Source organism: Odontesthes bonariensis, chromosome 18 (genome assembly GCF_027942865.1).
Source record: "Odontesthes bonariensis isolate fOdoBon6 chromosome 18, fOdoBon6.hap1, whole genome shotgun sequence".
Lineage (NCBI taxonomy): Eukaryota > Metazoa > Chordata > Actinopteri > Atheriniformes > Atherinopsidae > Odontesthes > Odontesthes bonariensis.
Genome location: NC_134523.1, coordinates 21,887,971 through 21,908,383, shown reverse-complemented (window position 1 = coordinate 21,908,383; position 20,413 = coordinate 21,887,971). Strand labels below are relative to the sequence as shown.

Below are 20,413 nucleotides of genomic sequence, written 5' to 3'. Positions count from 1 at the left end.
GTGCTGCTGATGCAAAGTGGCTCTCTATGGAAATGCTCTGACTGACTCCAACAGGGAGTTGGAACTCTCTGATGATGCTGATTATCAAAAGATAGACACACTTGTTTATAAGTGGAAGTTTATATTGCAGTTTTGGAGAGACAAATAGTTCAAGATGAATGAAATTATATCAGCAGGACAATGCAAGACCTTGTTCACAGTGACTTAAACAGTTTGTGTTTAACTGGCCTGCCTGCAGTCCAGATCTGTCTCCTGTCGAAATGATCTGGCTCATGAAAGAGAGAATCAGACAACAGCAAACTGTTGGGCAGTTAAAATCTTGTGTTCAGGATTAATTAACAGAAATATAACACAATGGTAAAAAAGCTTTTTTCATTAAACCTTTTTTGAGTCACCTGCTGGCATGAAATTCAGGATTTATTTATATTTTCTAAATAAAAAAAATAGAAGACACTGAACTTTTCTTCTGAGCTCTTTTCATTTTGCATGTGTTTTTGTACAGGGTAGTGTTTACAAAACACAATGCTGACATCTAACCAAAAATATAACCCACAAATACCACAACAATAAAAAATAAGTTGAATTAAAAGTACTTCACCACTTCTTTTCTCATTAAAAGCATTTTGGAACATGCAGAAGATGAGCTTCATAAAGTTTCTGACAGTTTCACATCATAAAAATGTCATAAAAAGACAACCGTAAGAACTGAATGTTTCTGAAGAATCATGAATATAGTAGATAAACATTTGTTGGACCATGTATGACAGTAACATGTGATGCAAAATGGAAGAAGATGATGAATTTTAAGTCTAGAAAGTGATGCAACTTTTTAATTTTCTCACCTTTATTGAGAAACAGCTACTTCTTGCTGGGTGGAACAATTATTCAATCTGGAGTGAGTTCTCCTAAATCTTTTTTTGGTTTCACCTTGTTTGAAAAATTCTCCTTCACAATTACTGCATCATTTTATAAGAGAGTGGATTCCTTTTACTGATATACTGACTGAAGGGAGGTATGTCTTTGCTTATCATGGACATTTGTTGCTCTGTCTTATCTTCAGTTTTCATTTGAACTAAAATTCCACAAAAAGCAAAAAAATTGCTGAGTTGTTTGTCTAAGAGTCAGAGAGCCGTGTCTCTGTGCAGTCAGAGGTTTTTGTACGGCGGCTCAATGAGTTTGTATCATTGTGGTACACGTTCGGTGGAGGAACCAGACTGGAGTTTGGAAGTAAGTTTTAACTGTATTTAATATCAATGACTGTAGTTTTTAAGTGGGCTTTATTCCATTTAATGTTTGAATAAAAAATTTCTTCTTGACAAAAATTGTAACGGTCATAGTTTTTATTTATCCTCATAGAGCTTGGCTAAGATCAGCTTTGCTAAAATTTGTCAACATTTCTGTGAAAGTCGAGCAAATATTTTAGTATTGTGGCAAGACTGTCTCTACAATGAAGAAAAACATGCATTTTAACAAGTAGAACAACATTAAACTGAAGAGGAAATATTTGAAAATCTCTGTAATGACCATGTCATACGTTACTTTAAATCCCCTTTAAAATAAAGCATGTGTTCATTTGTTTAAGCAATATTTATGCTCCATATGTAGAATGTTTAATGTGAGTGAGATGCTTTTCTGAACTGGAACTAAAGCTAAACTTACTTTGTTAATATCCCGACATCTGCTATTTTAAATTCCCCGTACAGTTTTATATATTTCAGATGAAACTGTGTGATGATTCTCTCTGTGCTGATGTGCATCAGAGGTTTCTTAAAGGGAAGTGAATCAATGTGTTAGTCAGTGACTGGTGGAGCAGAACCTGACAGAAACTTCTTAAAGGAGAAAATCAGCTCTGACAGTAGAGATGTCCAAGTGTCTGCTGTTCTATGGACAAGTGTGTGGTTCCTGTTCTCTAAGCTGACTGGTGTCTCCTAGGTGATGTCCGTCCCACCCTGACAGTGCTGCCCCTTCCATTAAGGAGCTGAAGCAGGGAAATGCCACCCTCATGTGTCTGGCCAACAAGGGCTTCCCCTCAGACTGGAGTCTGTCCTGGAAGTTGGACGGCTGCGGTAATACCTGCTGGGAGGAGAGCAGGAGTCTCGGGGTGCAGAAGGACGGCCTCTACAGCTGGAGCAGCACCCTGAGGCTTTCTGTTGACCAGTGGGACAAGATGGACTCTGTGACCTGTGAGGCCACCAAGGCCTCCCAGACTCCAGTCTCAGAGACACTGAGGACAGACCAGTGTTCCCAGTCCTGATCTGGCTCACTGGGACTGGGAAAATATTTTACAGTTATTGCATTCTGTTGCTTTATGTGCATTCTGTAGCTTTTCTGTTTCTTTTTCTGCTATCGGTCTCAATAAACAGTCAATTGTTCTCAAAATCAGATGCGGACTATTTCTCAAATGAACACAAACTGAATACTGAATTCCTTTTTGTCCATTTTCAGATTTGAATAGGTACATATAAAACAATATCTCAACTGTGTTCGGGGTGAAAACACATATATTGGCATAGAGTGGGTACAAAGGGAAACTAAAATTCAGTGTGCACTAACTCCAGAAGATATCTACACTTACATAAGAGTTGTGTGATATTTATATTGAAAAAAAAATAAAAATCAATGGATACTATAATTATAAACATTTCTCCTGTTTTTCTCTTCTCTGAAACTCAGACAAAGGTTGAGTACAGACCATCGACAGGAGAAAAAAACCTGAAACAGGGAACGAGAATACGGAAATAAGTCTTCAGTAAGAAGATTGAACATAGAATTTTCAGGTACGGCTGGCTAGAGTTACCACGACGGTAAAACACTCGGGTGTCGAAGTGCTGGCCGACACCTCCTCTTATCCTCCTCTGATGAGGGTAGATGATTTGCAGGTGCGAAGGAAAACGCACCTGCAGAGCCTGTGGCCCAACCCTGCTCCTTGGCTCCATCTAGAGGAAAAACTGAGGAACTGACGGAACTGATGCAAACAGATCCCAACAGGAAAATGAAAGAAATATTAAAATATTTCAGATCCCAAAGATTTGATTGAAAACTTGAATAAAGTCTTTAATCTAGACTTGACATAAGTGTATATTTCTTTGAAGAAATCAGATTCTTTAAGCAAAATATCAGGCTATCATTCAATCAATCTTGAATTTAGAGATCAGTCATCACGGTATAAAGTTTGATCAGAAAACAGAGACATACATTACTGAGAACATGAATAGTCTCTAAAGGAAAAAAAGAACTGAGGTGTGACTTTTGTCAGTCACATTCTCAGTTCAAAGGGACTGTGATTTTTTATGAACCCGACCAACAGATGCTCAGAGGCTTTCCCTTCGGTCACATACACCCTCCTGCTTTCTTGTGTTTATTCCACCTATTTGCAGCCAATGATGCCATTTTTTTCCCGCCTGTTGCATGTCTCCTTGCTAATCTCATCATTATTTTCCCATGAAGCTGCTTCACAGCACACACTAGATCAGTCATGGGATGATGCCTGAGGCCACAGAGCTCAGATAACCTGCTCCACAAACTCCAAAGCTGAAGTTTTCGATATGTCAGCACATCATAAATTGTTGTCATGCTGCCTGCAAAACTTATCGATCACAAACCGCACATTAAATGTTCCTACACTCCTGATGTGTGCGCAGATACATTGGACTGATGTGCATGGACGTGCACGTTTTTGTCATTTGAATTTCAAAGTGTTTACAAGTCGTGGTGTTTGTGTCCAAGAGATTTTATCAAGTAAAGCTGTGATGATTCCTGAAGTGATGCTGAGGCCCAGGAGCTTAGATTTCTCACTCTGGAAACTTCAAACAGAAATTGGACGTGTTGGCAGAGCCAGAAAACATGGAAGTCAAGTCAGCAACAATTCATGCAGTTAATGTCTTTTAGTAAAGATGAGGCCTTTCAACGCTTTTGTGAAGCTTCAAATTTGATTTAAAGAGAAATGGAAGACACAATACTTAGTAGGATAGTAATGAACTTTTCATATTATTGCATTTGATATTGCATATACTATATAACTGTATGTTGTGAGCATAGACATTCACTAGTAGTGTATATGATTTATTTATCATGAAGTATACTTATATAATTTCAATATTTATAATAACACTCCAAGAAATCTTCTTCACATAATCTTTAATATTTAAAATACCTTATATTATTCAAGGATGTACAGATTTCTGGGAGAACTCATCTTTTACTACGTGGAGTTCTGATCTGTTTCTTCAAACTGATTAAAACTGGAGAAAATTATAGTTAATAGTTGCACTGCAGCCTGAAAGTTCTTCTTGATGCACACATTATTTCATCTTAGAATTCAAAGGATATGAGGCTGCATTGGAGAAAGTCATATAGAAAAAGCTTGATAAGATTTATTGTGATTCTGTGTGTGTGTCCTCAGTGAACTGTATCAGTCTCTGCAGCTGTCGGTTCAGTTTCTGTTCAGGCTGACTGAGGGAGGTTTTTGTACGACTGTTTTTCACTGTGTGTACACCCACTGACTGTTCACATTGAATTCCCCCATACAGTAATAAACTGCAGCATCTTCAGCCTGAACTCCACTGATGGTCAGAGTGAAGTCAGAGTTTGATCCACCATCTGTAAAACGACCTGGAGTCCCTGATACTCTGCTGCCAACATAATAAAATAGCAGTTTAGGAGTTTCTCCATCTCTTTGTTGGTACCAGGAGAGGTCTGTACCATCATCCACTCTGTGACTGGTTTTACATGTGATGGTGGCGGAGCCTCCCACAGCAGAGCTCACTGCTCCAGGCTGAGTCACTGTGACCTGACCTCTGGACTCTGAGGATACAGAGACAAAAACATAAAGCAGCTTCATGCTTTTGTCGGCTTCATTTCAGAGGGACGGATGTTCATAGAGGAGAGGAGTTTGATTCTCTGGACTTTACCTGTGAAGCAGCAGCAGAGGAGAGTCCAGATGAGGACGCAGATCAAAGTCATGTTTCTGATGAGGAGGATTTCTGTGGCTTCTGGTGTCATGAAGGTCAGCTGTCAGTCATCCAGTGTTCAACTCTCAGGACTATAAACTCTCCCAGAGCACTGGAGCATGGTGCTGCTGATGCAAAGTGGCTCTCTATGGAAATGCTCTGACTGACTCCAACATTTCTTATCATCAAGAAATTGATTAGAAACTGTAAAGGATTTCTTTAAGTGTTTCTGTTCTAATTACTTATTCATTTATTTTTTTGTCAATTTGGAAATAAATAACAAATAATTTAAATTAAATGGTGTTTTTTTTTATTATTTGAAATGTTTCAACAAATTTAAAAATTCATGTGTAAGGATTAACAGCCAATTCATACAAGTATTAACTGAAAACTTCTTTATTCTTATTTTAACTTACTTTAACTTTTTGAAAAATATCATGTGTACAGCTTGTTTCATTATAAAAATGTAACAGATTTCATGTGAAAAAATTGTAAAAGCTAAATTAACCAAAAGAAAAAAACTCAAGTCATGTCTTGTATGGAACTTCTTTCTCCTTTAGTATCATTTTTGGTTTCAGTCCTGACTACCGGGAAAAAAAATTGTTGTAATATCACAATTTTATCATCTTTCCTAATTGTTTGGGAGGCAATGAGTATAACGCAAATATTAAAAAGAAAAAAAAAAAATTATTTTAAAGATATCACGTGTCCACGACGGTATAAATTTGAATTTTATACATGTGAAACTAAACCACGATGACAATCAATAAATTCAATGAAAATATCTATTTCAACATAAGAACTGGCAGTCAGCCTCATACTGAAGCCACGCATCGGTGATCCCCAGAGTCCTAAGGCTCACTGCCATAGGCAGAGGATGCCATGACCACTGGCTTATTGTCAAACCACTTAATGACAGCAAGTTCAGGAGGACTTCGTCTGACCACCATCTCAGATGCCCCTCTTCCTTTCTTTTTGATGGCCTTCTCCCCTGTAATATTGCACTCCTTTGGAATTCTGTTCATCACAAGGGTTCAGATTCCTGACACTCCCTTTGCCATCAGACGGTCCAGGAGGTTGACGGTCGTAAAGAACCTGTCAAAGAACAGGTGGGTTCTTTTGGGAACGGATTGGACCAGATGGAGGACAGCTTGTTCTCCAGTGCCCTGTCCCTCTGTGACTCTGAAGGTGGTCTTGCCTTGGTAGACCACAAAATCTAAGACCTTACCAGTTGGTGTGGCAAAGACAAACACTTTCAGTCCAGTTGGGTATGGTTTGCCCCTAACATACTGCCCAACAGGGCAGCGACCAGTAAATGGAATCATTTGCTCATCAGTGGGCAAATGTCTTGGCAGACTTAAACATCCTTGCCTCATTTAGTCTCGGAGAGGCCTGACTTTCCACAGGAGATCTTTGCTTTTGTCCTCATCAGAAACGTCAAGGTCACTGACAATCTTAATGGAATTTCTTAGTTTGTAGAACTGATTTCTGGTCATGGATTCTGCTACTATTTGAACTCTGGTGTGTGAGGCCCAATACATCTGAATGTTTGGATAACCGAGGCTAACCTTTCTCGATCTTCCTCATCAGACAACTCAAAATCTGAGTTTACTGGAACGATCTGCAGTAAAATTCTCTCTGCCTCTGTCAGTGAATCCCTTCGATCTTTTTTTCAAAATTCCAGAACAAAATGGATAAAATAACCACAAATGTCCACTACAGAGGACATTTTTTAAACGATAAAAGTTTTCAATAAAATATTGTTAAATTATTCTAGAAAGTGATATAAATAGAGATCTACCAGTAAATTAGACTGTCTGAATCTTTCATATCTTGCCAGACTATTTATTATTTAGTCAAATAAATTATCATCAGTCTAAAACGTTGATGAATATAAAGATGATTTAAGTCATGAATTGTAAATGCTAAATACAATAATACACAGCGTTATTATGTGTTATATGTTCATATATTTTTATTTGATATCAACTCATAAATTCATCACTGTTTTGTTGAGTAACTTTGTTTGTCTCAGAGTCAGAGAGCCGTGTCTCTGTGCAGTCAGAGGTTTTTGTACGGCGGATCAATGAGTTTGTATCACTGTGGTACACGTTCGGTGGAGGAACCAGACTGGATGTTGGAAGTAAGTTCAATTAAAGCTGCTTTTAGTTGCTGCTTCTTTTTTTCTCTTTTGTTGTAGTTTTTTCTCTGTTCTGCATGTTAAGACGAAAAAAAAAGTTATTTTTACAAATAGCCTACTAGTGTGCAAAAAATATAATCTCATGATTTCGATCGAAAGTTTTTAAAAAACTCGTTACGTTGGTCAAAGGAAAAAAAGTAAAATGTAGTTTTTTGGGGTTAATGATTTATTCTTCAGGGCTTTTTGGTTTAGTTCAGTGTGACAGAGTCAGAGAGCCGTGTCTCTGTGCAGTCAGAGGTTTTTGTACGGCGGTTCAATGAGTTTGTATCACTGTGGTGGACTTTTGGTGGAGGAACCAGACTGGATGTTGGAAGTAAGTTTATATTACATTACAAATTCAACAGGATGTTGTTAATTAGTCTTTAAAATGTCTTATTTCTAATGTTGAAGGATAAAAATCTGTCTTTTTCCAATAGTTTCAGTTTTCATATTTTTGAGTCTGCTCTTCTGTCATGTAGTTGAAGTGAGACCTGAGTCAAAATGTTAGAACAACGTTCATTTTAGACATAAATTCAAACCGCTTGATGTGAAGGAAAGATGAAGCGTGTTCACTTCTTAGGATAGTTTTCAGGTTTCCAACACCATAACTGTTGTCTCTTTATTCGGTTTGCTTAGAGTTTGAAACCATTTGAAGAATTCTCTGAATTCTGGTTCATGTTTACTTGAAACTTGTTTGATTGTTCTCACTTATTTTTTCTATTATTCAGTTTTCAACTAAATACTGCATGTGCAATGTTAAGATTGTTGAATACCAGGAAACATGCTTTAGTGGTGTTTTAGGTCTTCTTTGACATTTTAATAGAAAATGTGTGATTATTTTGTCTTTGCTGACATGCATGAGAGGTTTCTGATAGGGAAGTGAAACAAGGTGTGAGAGACTGTTGGAGCAGAAGAAAACTTGTGACTGAAACTCCTTAAAGGAGAAAATCTTCTTTCTCAGAGTAAAGGTGTTCAAGTGTCTGGTGTTTGACAGCTGTATGGCTTCTGTGCTCTAAGCTGATTGGTGTCTCCTAGGTAACGCCCCTCCCACCCTGACGATGTTAACCCCTTCCAGTGAAGAGCTGAAGAAAGGGAAGGCCACTTTAATGTGTCTGGCCAACAAGGGCTTCCCCTCAGACTGGAGTCTGTCCTGGAAGGTGGACGGCAGCAGCAGCAGCAGCCTGGAGGAGAGCAGGAGCCCCGGGGTGCTGCAGAAGGACGGCCTCTACAGCTGGAGCAGCACCCTGAGGCTCCCTGCAGACCTGTGGGAGAAGGCCAGCTCTGTGACCTGTGAGGCCACCCAGGCCTCCCAGACTCTAGTCTCAGAGACAGTGAGGAGAGACCAGTGTTCCCAGTCCTGACCTGACTCACTGGGACTCTGATACTGGTTTTAATCTCTTTCAAGTCTCACTGTGTATTCTGTTTTTCTTTCTGTCAATAAATGCATCAACATTAACGTTTTTATTTCTGTTGTTGATCTTTCATGTTTCAAATCAATAAAGATTTCTTTAATTATGGCTCTGTTCATCAAATGACTTTTTTCTTTGCCATACTGTTTATATAACAGTCAGACCATCAGTCAGAATGAGACTTAAAGCAATAAAATCTTTATTCAGTTTGACTTTTATTTAGACTTTTATGACTTTGCTTCAGATTTGTTAACATTAACTTTACTGAAGCCTTTTAGTAAAGGACCAACTAGTTTTTTCACACCACTGAAGGAACCTCTCTGTTACTGAAGTGCATTTGGGACCTCATGTAGAAGTCATCAGTAGTGTTCTGTATTATTATGAGGCTTACAGATATCACAGGAATCCCTGCTGTCATATGTTTATATACTGATGAGGACAATAGATCAATGAAATCCACAGGGGAATGGCTTTAACTGCCTTTTTTAACAGCAGTAGATGACAGTGTAACACTGACTGTTCCTTCAGAGTGACATGACACCGTCTCCTTTAAACTGTGTGATGTAAAGGAGGTCGGAGCTGCTGTTAAAAATGATAAGAAAACAAAGAATTGGGTTAAAGAGTGTACCTCATATGTGCTCCTTTGTTTGTGCTCTGTTATAAACTTTGTTTCTTTACATTATAAGATAAAGAAGGTATGTCAAACTTACTCTGAGACTGTGGCTTTACAACAACAGTTTATGTCATTTATGTGCATAATAAATTAAATAGAACAGATGGAGTATTACCAGCTTGATTCTAATAATATTTTATATGGACATTATTACCAGCAATTCTCACGAATACAACTATCTGATCAGCAGTATTTCAGTGATAATTCGCTGTTTTCTTCTACTCATAAGGATCAATGAAAGGACACAACAGTTAATAAATGGACCTGAGAAAAAAAAAGTTGATAGCTGGTTTTTCAGACATTTTTGAACGTGTGTATATATATGTATATATATATATATATATATATATATATGTGTATATATATATGTATGTACACACACACACACACACACACACACACAAATATATATATTTAGGCATCCCCAGACCCTGAGCTGAGTGGGATTAAACAGGTAAAGAAAATGGATGAGTTAATTTTCAACCGTTTGAAGGCACTTTTTAAAAATCCAACATATTTATTATTTTTGATTTGATATATATATTTTAAGCAACTAAACATATGTTTATTGATCTACGGTAAATCAAAATACTGTTAAATTGGAAGATGTAGAGTTTTCATCTGGGCCATCAAGTCAAAATTTGGATAACTGAGGAGTGCATTCATGTTTTTAACTGGATATTGCTGAGATGGTCATAAGTCATGATGATGATGAGGTCAGAGGTCATGAACAATTTTTTTATGGTTTTTCCCATTTTGTTGCCCCACATTTTTTTAATCAGTCAGATAAGAAAGGAAATAATACAATATAAATAGATGATTAATAATTTAAGTAATATCTATTTTGCTTTACAGAATTGTGTGTGTGTGTCCTCAGTGAACTGTATCAGTCTCTGCAGCTGTCGGTTCAGTTTCTGTTCAGCCTGACTGAGGGAGGTTTTTGTACGACTGTTTTTCACTGTGTGAACGAATACTGACTGTTGATGTAGAATTCCCCCATACAGTAATAAACTGCAGCATCTTCAGCCTGAACTCCACTGATGGTCAGAGTGAAGTCAGAGTTTGATCCACTGCCTGTAAAACGACCTGGAATCCCTGATGCTCGAGAGTTGGCATTATAAATAAGCATTTTAGGGACCCCTTCACCTTTCTGTTGGTACCAGGATAAATAGTTTCCATTAACATTCTGACTGGTTTTACATGTGATGGTGGCGGAGCCTCCCACAGCAGAGCTCACTGCTCCAGGCTGAGTCACTGTGACCTGACCTCTGGACTCTGAGGATACAGAGACAAAAACATAAAGCAGCTTCATGCTTTTGTCGGCTTCATTTCAGAGGGACGGATGTTCATAGAGGAGAGGAGTTTGATTCTCTGGACTTTACCTGTGAAGCAGCAGCAGAGGAGAGTCCAGATGAGGACGCAGATCAAAGTCATGTTTCTGATGAGGAGGATTTCTGTGGCTTCTGGTGTCATGAAGGTCAGCTGTCAGTCATCCAGTGTTCAACTCTCAGGACTATAAACTCTCCCAGAGCACTGGAGCATGGTGCTGCTGATGCAAAGTGGCTCTCTATGGAAATGCTCTGACTGACTCCAACAGGGAGTTGGATCTCTCTGATGATGCTGGTTATCAATAAAGTTCATTAAGATATTAATCAGATCCTTGTCACGTTCCATCATGTATGTTTGTTTCATTAAATCTATAAAATCTAAATTTGAAGTCATTGCTCATAATTCACAAACACCAAAATCATCTATTTAAAAAGTTCCATCTTCCTCAATAAGACATCTTCTCATAATTCTAACATTGAACAAATTTTATTGTAGAATTGTTTAAGGCTCCGGTTCATTTCTGTTTTTAAAGTGTTTTAAATATAGTCGTGATTTCCGTTATTTATTTGATGAATTTATTGAGCATTTTGACACAAACTTCTTGATTATTAACTGAAATGATCTTTTGCATTGTTTGTTCCAAAGACATGTCTCTCTACTGTCAGAGGTTTTTGTAGAGCTGATCAATAATTATTCATCATTGTGGCTGAATCAGACTGAAATCTAACTGTCAGTACATGTGAATCATTGAACAACCAAACTGATCATTTTTCTGTTATTTGATATATTTAAAAAAAAGCTATTTCACATGACTGCATAATGTTTGATCAGGTATTAGTTTATCTTTCAACAGAATAAAAGATGTGTTTGATGAAAACTTAATGGTGATATTTTGTTAAGTTTAAAAATGAGTTTCTAATGTCTGTTATGATGCATGAAAACATGTTGTGCATAAAACTGAACAAAAGTTCTGTTTCTTCATATCAAGGTTTGAGAACAGTTTTGTATTCCTGGGAAAACGTGATTTATATAATCATTTAACCCGTGTTATTGGTTTGAATGATTCTAATTCGTAGTCCAGTGGTGAACAGCTTTTATTCTAAATGAACAAATATAAGAAAAATAACTCAACATTGGAGTCTTTGCTGTTTTATAAATTCTAAGAAATAATGAATATCAACAATCTGTCCGACACATTACTGTAATCTGCAGACTTTGCAGGTTTAAGTTCTCTCTGATGTTCTGTTACATTCTTCTCATTATTAAGCCTGTAAAGTTACTCACACAACAGTGTTGTTAGTATCACTTTGTACGCTGTCAGTAATCTCTGATGTCAACTCTGGCGAAAGGTTTTATGACAATGAACAGGACTGGAGTTCTTATGAGTAAATTTGATCGGTTTCAACAGCTCGAAGGCTCACATTACTGTTAATAAGAGATCAGACTACTTTTTTACAACTCTGTGTGGCATATATCAAATTAAATATCACTGCAGTTAATAATGTGGTAAGCAGCAGAGTTTTATTCCGATATTTACATGAATATGCTCTAGCATTTAAAACAGATGAGAAATTGTGTTCATGATGTTTTTACCTAAATTATTTCACTACTTTATCTTCACTTCTGAAACCTGTCTGTTGCTGCGGTTCAGCAGTGATGCTCATCTGTTGTCATGGTAACTGAGGTGATAGAGGGAAGTGAAACCCTGAGGAAGAGTTTCACCTAAACTCTGTAATGTATCCTCTGTCTCTGCAGTGTGTGAGGTCCCTCTTTCCCAGATGGTGCTGCCCCCCTCTGGAAAGCAGCTGCAGATGGTGAAGCCCACCATCGTATGTCTGGCCAACAAGGGCTTCCCCTCAGACTGGAGTCTGTTCAGGAAGGTGGGAAGATTATTCACGCTGGTAATTTGGTGTTTTCTTCTTCTGATTTTTGGCAAATTACTGTTTTTTACTATAGAAACATCATATTTGAAGATAAATTCTGAAAGTGATATGATTGTGATACATTAGAAATGATCAACGAAACAAATAGATTTTACTTCTCAGCAGCTCTTCATTCATTTCACTTCCTCTCCAGCTGTGAGGTTTTTGTACGACGTTTGTGATTGATACACCTGAACAGGACGAATCAGATTAAGAATACAGATGGATTTCTAAAAAGTCTGGAAATGATACCATATAAAGGTCCATGTCAATGAAAATGTAGATGATGTTGATATTTCCTTCTGCTCAGGAATATTTGCGAAGGCTTTATTGGAATTTGTGGATAAATATGTTTCAAACATCGGACAATAAAAGCTGTTTGTGAGAAGGCTGCAGGGGGGTGTGGTGGTTAGAACTGTCGCCTCACAGCAAGAGGGTTCTTGGTGTGAGTCCCAGCCCGGCCTTTCTGTGTGGAGTTTGCATGTTTTCCCTGTGCATGCGTGGGTTCTCTCCAGGTTCTCCGGCTTTTTCTCACCATCCAAAAACATGCATGTTAGGTTCATTAGTGATTTAGATAGATTACAGGGTATTATTGAGAACGTCTTGGACAAAACGTCTGGAAATGTTGTCATCCACAGCGCATGACAATAAAAATAGGATTTATTTAGAAGTTTCCTTCTGCTGAGGAGGATTTTTAAAACTTCACAGGAATTAGGAAGTTTCTTAAGGATCAGTGCTGTTGTTTGATCAGTTTTTGATCTTTTATCATAAAGTTGTGCACCCTTAGCTTTCAACTGTCTTTCAGTAAAGTTTTTTTTGCAGCTGTTCATTCAGCTCAGTTCCTCTGCAGCTGAAGGAGGTTTTTGTACGACGTTGTATCACTGTGTGAGTTGCCAGCTGTAACCACCCTGCTGACAGTAATAAACTCCTGCATCTTCAGTCTGAACTCCACTGATCGTCAAAGTGAAGTCAGTTCCAGAATAACTTCCACTGAAACGATCAGAAACTCCAGACTGACGAGTTGTGGCATAATAAACGAGGAGTTTAGGAACTTCACCAGGATTCTGAAGGTACCAGTGAAGGTAGTTACTCATTGCTGAACTGGCTTTACATTTCATAGAGACAGTCTGTCCTGGAGAAACAGACTGAGATCCAGGAGTCTGAGTCAGGATGATTTCTGCTGATGAACCTGGAAAAAGAGGACAGAAGTTAGTACAACAAATTCATCTAACTAGACAAAAAATAATCAGTTTAAAAACATTTATAACAGAGAATGATGATAAATGCTGCTCATTTCTCACCCTGAACAAGGAGCCCCAGGGTGGTCAGCAGCAGAGTCAGTGACATCATCATCATTGTGCTGCTGGTGTGTCAGTGTCTCTGAAAGGTCTGGACAGCCACTGATCAACACTGACCTCTTAACATCTGGGAGCAGAGAGGCAGGACACATATGCAAACACACAGAGTCAGTCAGCTGGAGCTGTGCTCTACATGTCAGGATGTTTCCTGCTTTCACTGATGAGTCTGTTGCAGTTAACATTAACATGATCACTGTGGTATATTAAAAAGTCTGATGCTGAACTGATCTGGCGTTTCATTCTGTGTCTCCAGATGGGTAACATTACCATTCTGATACTGTTGCAGACTTGTTATTTCAGAGTCACAAAGTAACTCTGAGGATCAGGATGTCAGATAATGTGCTCAGTGAGCTCAGGTTAATGAATGAACTGTCCCAGAACTTTGGAATAAATAACATGGTCCTCCATCTCAGAGGATATTTGTTCAGCTGCATCAGAGAAAACTTTATCAAGAATAAGAATTCAGAAAAATGCTTCAATAAATGCTTTGACCTCATGATTAGGAGTCTGATGGGTTAGTTGGTGGTTTAGTGGGATATGGTAAAGAGAGAGATGAGGGTGGGGTGGGTTTAGGATTTGAACAGATCACACAACTGCTCTGATATCAATGTGTCAGCGTTACTGTTCTGAGAATGCCCAGAAAGTTTGTTGAAAGAAGACGCTCAGAGGAAGAGGAGTTTGAATATCTTATGGCAAACACTCTACTTTATAACTTACTGTATTAAATACTGACTGTTTGGAGCACCAGTTTTGTTCATGAAGGAAAGTTATTAACAACTTATCTGTACATGTTGTGAATTATGTTATAAAAAACATCTGAAAATTACTAAGAATAAAATGCATTGATCTAAAAATTTCTAACACAAACTAAACCAAAGGCTCAATAGACTCGGTTCTAATAAAAATAATAATTAATGATACTATCATGCTTGAAATCTGAATAGTTGCCCACTTTTCATTCACAGCGTAAATATTTAAACTTTCTGTTTGTGTGTCCTAAAATCTTCATTAATCTTCTAACTGCTGCCAGTCATGAAAGTGTATTTATGGATATAAATATATGAATCAAAATATTTTTTTCTGTAGTGTTTTTGTCTCCATGTACTTGGACAGACTTGGATATAGATAATTCACACTAATATTTGGAAGACTGTGACGAGAACTGGAGCTTCAGTCACCTGAGATGTCGGGTTAATAATGTTGAATTAATGTTAATACTGTTAAAGAGAGTTCATGTAGGGAAAAATATGTGAAATGTGTTTATATGCATCTAATGACAGAGATTAAATGTGTGTTACACGTAGAGTTTATCAATAGTTCATATATGTGCTTTTGTGTGTGTGTGTCCTCAGTGAACTGTATCAGTCTCTGCAGCTGTCGGTTCAGTTTCTGTTCAGTCTGACTGAGGGAGGTTTTTGTACGACTGTTTTTCACTGTGTGAATAGTTCATATGTGCTTGCGTCAAATTCCCCCTTACAGTAATAAACTGCAGCATCTTCAGCCTGAACTCCACTGATGGTCAGAGTGAAGTCAGAGTTTGATCCACTGCCTGTAAAACGACCTGGAGTCCCTGATGCTCTGCTGCTAGCATAGTAAAAGAGCAGTTTAGGAGTTTCTCCATCTCTCTGTTGGTACCAGGCTAAATGGACTGAGTCATAAACATCCTGACTGGTTTTACATGTGATGGTGACGGAGCCTCCCACAGCAGAGCTCACTGCTCCAGGCTGAGTCACTGTGACCTGACCTCTGGACTCTGAGGATACAGAGACAAAAACATAAAGCAGCTTCATGCTTTTGTCGGCTTCATTTCAGAGGGACGGATGTTCATAGAGGAGAGGAGTTTGATTCTCTGGACTTTACCTGTGAAGCAGCAGCAGAGGAGAGTCCAGATGAGGACGCAGATCAAAGTCATGTTTCTGATGAGGAGGATTTCTGTGGCTTCTGTTGTCATGAAGGTCAGCTGTCAGTCATCCAGTGTTCAACTCTCAGGACTATAAACTCTCCCAGAGCACTGGAGCATGGTGCTGCTGATGCAAAGTGGCTCTCTATGGAAATGCTCTGACTGACTCCATCAGGGAGTTGGAACTCTCTGATGATGCTGGTTATCAATAGAGTTCATTAAGATTAATCAGATCCTTGTCACGTTCCATCACATATGTTTGTTTCATTAAATCTATAAAATCTAAATTTGAAGTCATTGCTCATAATTCACAAACACCAAAATCATCTATTTAAAAAGTTTCATCTTCCTCAATAAGACATCTTCTCATAATTCTAACATTGAACAAATTTTATTGTAGAATTGTTTAAGGCTCCAGTTCATTTCTGTTTTTAAAGTGTTTTAAATATAGTCGTGATTTTCTATATTTATTTGATGAATTTATGGAGCATTTTGACACAAACTTCTTGATCATTACCTGAAATGATCTTTTGCATTATTTGTTCCAAAGACATTTCTCTCTACTGTCAGAGCTTTTGTAGAGCTGATCAGTAATTATTCATCATTGTGGCTGAATCAGACTGAAATCTAACTGTCAGTACATGTGAATCATTGAACAACAAACTGATCATTTTTCTGTTATTTGATATATTTAAAAAAAGCTATTTCACATGACTGCATACTGTTTGATCAGGTATTAGTTTATCTTTCAACAGAATAAAAGATGTGTTTGATGAAAACTTAACTGTAATATTTTGTTAAGTTTAATAATGAGTTTCTAATGTCTGTTATGATGGATGAAAACATGTTGTGCATAAAACTGAACAAAAGTTCTGTTTCTTCATATTAAGGTGTGAGAACAGTTTTGTATTCGTGGGAAAACATGATTTATATAATCATTTAACCCGTGTTATTGGTTTGAATGATTCTAATTCATAGTTCAGTGGTGAACAGCTTTTATTCTAAATGAACAAATATCAGAAAAATAACTCAACATTGGAGTCTTTGCTGTTTTATAAATTCTAAAAAATAATGAATATCAACAATCTGTCCGACACATTACTGTAATCTGCAGACTTTGCAGGTTTAAGTTCTCTCTGATGTTCTGTTACATTCTTCTCATTATTAAGCCTGTAAAGTTACTCACACAACAGTGTTGTCAGTATCACTTTGTACGCTGTCAGTAATCTCTGATGTCAACTCTGGCTAAAGGTTTTATGACAATGAACAGGACTGGAGTTCTTATGAGTAAATTTGATCGGTTTCAACAGCAAAAAGGCTCACATTACTGTTAATAAGAGATCAGACTACTTTTTTACAACTCTGTGTGGCATATATCAAATTAAATATCACAACAGTTGAAAATGTGATAGCAGCAGAGTTTTATTCAGATATTTACATGAATATGCTCTAGCATTTAAAACAGATGAGAAATTGTGTTCATGATGTTTTTACCTAAATTATTTCACTACTTTATCTTCACTTCTGAAACCTGTCTGTTGCTGCGGTTCAGCAGTGATGCTCATCTGTTGTCATGGTAACTGGGGCGATAGAGGGAAGTGAAACCCTGAGGAAGAGATTCACCTAAACTCTGTAATGTATCTCTGTCTCTGCAGTGTGTGAGGTCCCTCTTTCCCAGATGGTGCTGCCCCCCTCTGGAAAGCAGCTGCAGATGGTGGAGCCCACCATCGTATGTCTGGCCAACAAGGGCTTCCCCTCAGACTGGAGTCTGTTCAGGAAGGTGGGAAGATTATTCACGCTGCAAGTTTGGTGTTTTCTTCTGATTTTTGGCAAATTACTGTTTTTTACCATAAAAACATCTTATTTGAAGACAAATTCTGAAAGTGATATGATTGTGATACATTAGAAATGATCAACTAATCAAATAGATTTTACTTCTTAGCAGCTCTTCATTCATTTCAGTTCCTCTCCAGCTGTGAGGTTTTTGTACGACGTTGTATCACTGTGTGAATGGCCAGCTGTTACACTGCTGACAGTAATAAACTCCTGCATCTTCAGGCTGAGCTCCGCTCACTGTTAGAGTGAAGTCAGTTCCAGATCCACTTCCACTGAAACGACCTGAAACTCCAGACTGGAGACTTGTAGCATAGTAGATCAAGAGTTTTGGAGATTCTCCATCCTTCTGGAGGTACCAGTTGAGGCATGTGCCAACACTTGAACTGGCTTTACATCTGATAGAGACAGTTTGACCTGGAGCAGCAGACTGAGATCCCAGAGTCTGAGTCAGGACTTTTTCTCCTGATGAACCTGAAATCATGAAGAAGAAAAAAGTTATTGAGAGAAGTCCAGCCTCATGAAAGAAGATCCAAAAAGAAGAGGATAATTTCTTTCAAATGGAGAACAGATAAAAATTATTGATTTTTCTTGTTTCAGTGTTTCTCCATCACAGCAGAACATCTTTGGGATGAACCTGCTTTTAACCTGAAGCAAAGTTCTCAGAAGAGAGTCTCACCCTGAACAAGGAGCCCCAGGTGGTCAGCAGCAGAGTCAGTGACATCATCATCATTGTGCTGCTGGTGTGTCAGTGTCTCTGAAAGGTCTGGACAGCCACTGATCAACACTGACCTCTTAACATCTGGGAGCAGAGAGGCAGGACACATATGCAAACACACAGAGTCAGTCAGCTGGAGCTGTCCTCTACATGTCAGGATGTTTCCTGCTCTCTGCTGAAATTATTACTCCACATTCTTTTAGTTTTCTACTTAAAATGATCTTTTTCACAATGGTTTGTGTTTTTAGTATTTCGGGTCCTTTTAGTCTGACTTAAAAGTTAAACCTGAACATTTTGGATCAAAGCATACAGCCCACTTAGAAGCTGTTCAGAGGATTTAAGTTAAACACTCTGTAATGAATTTTCATTCATATCAGTCATCATGCATCATTCATTATATATGTAGTCTATCTTCCAATACTAAGGAACTTCTACATCTTACTGAAATTTCCAAAATGTCATCTTATTCAAGAAATTTCAGTTTACAAGGTCAAAATAAATGTGTTTAAATTAATTTTTTGTATATTTGGTTTGTCTTTTAAAGAGAATCTGCTATTGCATGTTCTTCTATTATTATGTAACCTCTTGTTATCAGAAGAATCCCTGCTGTCATATGATGATTTACTAATCAGGCAATAGATCAATGAAATTCACAGTGAATGCCTTTAACTCTGGTCAGGACACCAGTTTTATAACAACAGGTGGCATTGAAACACTGACTGTTATTTCAGAGTGATAAGACAGTGTTTCTGTTTAACTGTATGACATAAAACAGCTTGGACCTGGTGTTCAAAAAATTATTTAAAAAAGATAGAAATTGTGCAAATAGTTTCCCTCACATGTGCTCCTTTGCTCGTGTTCTATCATAATAGTTTTCGATGCATATATGTATATATACATATATATATATATATATATATATATATATATATAGTTATATACGTATAGTTATATATGTCTGCAGAAAATATTTGTGTAATCAAAGCTTACATTTTTTTTAAATCATTGTCAAGTTGAGCTTTTCTATAGAAGTAGATAAAAGTTATAGAAATCTGAGAGGATGTGCAGATTTCTTCTTGACAATTGAATCGCTGATAATAAGGATTTTAATTTTAAATGTATTTTCAATTTTTTTTTAATACACATAGTTGAGACAGTTGAGATGCACAATTATCCTGAGGTCAAAGGTCATGGGAGTAGTATATTTCATGAATTGTCACTCATTGACCCTTTGCTTTAATATGTAAATCTATCAGAAAAATAATATTCATATGGAGTTTGACTGGATGTTATGGATGAATTAACTTTTAACTGTTTAATAACCTCTAATGTGTGTGTCCTCAGTGAACTGTATCAGTCTCTGCAGCTGTCGGTTCAGTTTCTGTTCAGTCTGACTGAGGGAGGTTTTTGTACGACTGTTTTTCCCTGATGTGATGATGATCTAATCTCCAGGTAAAAAGGGACAAACGCATTTAACTACAGAGGAAGATTACATGAGAATAAAACAGTTACAGCATTTCTTCTGCTCGTGTCTCAATGTGACCTTTAAACTGCATCAATAGATATTTGTAAGCAGCCACAATAAAGACTGTAGTGAGCTGATCTGACAACATTCCCTCTGGAAATGCTCTGACTGACTCCAACAGGGAGAATTTATACAAGTATTTACCCAAAACTTCTTCATACTTAGTTTAATGTGCTGGAAATGTTTGAGGAAGAACTTCTTTAGTTTTTTAGTTTTCTTTCAGTCTAAAACTGTCGTAGATTTCACGAAAATTTAATGAGGAAAAACAAATAAACAAAAGAAAAAAGATATGTTGTATGGAACTATTTTCATGTTTGGTACCAACTCATGAATTTAAAGGGATAGTTCGCCTCTTTTGACATGAAGCTGTATGACATCCCATACTAGCAATATCGTTTATGAACATTTTCTTACCCCCCTACTGGGTCCTGTGAGCTGAGTTCCGGCCTCGTTTTGGCGTTGACGAAAGTAGTCTGGCTAGTTAGCTGGTGTTTAAAAAATAAAGCGTTTTGCTTCTCAAAACAGTATGCGTTCAAAAGAGTAATACATTTGCATCACAAAATCGTTGTCCAGGAAAAAGTCAGACCTCACAATCACTTGGCGCTATTTTCTCTCCCT

At 37.5% G+C, this 20,413-nt stretch overlaps 1 pseudogene and 1 gene segment (V, D, J or C); both read right to left on the bottom strand.

Annotated features, from left to right (window-relative positions):
• Window positions 1–13,339: 13,339 nt before the first annotated feature.
• Window positions 13,340–13,814, bottom strand: LOC142367848 (Ig kappa chain V region 3368-like). The segment is given in 2 exon segments: window positions 13,340–13,650; window positions 13,763–13,814. Coding segments are annotated over 2 exon segments (363 nt in total).
• Window positions 13,815–17,512: 3,698 nt separating this feature from the next.
• LOC142367860 (Ig kappa chain V region 3368-like) lies at window positions 17,513–18,282 on the bottom strand (annotated as a pseudogene).
• Between the last annotated feature and the right edge of the window lie 2,131 nt (window positions 18,283–20,413).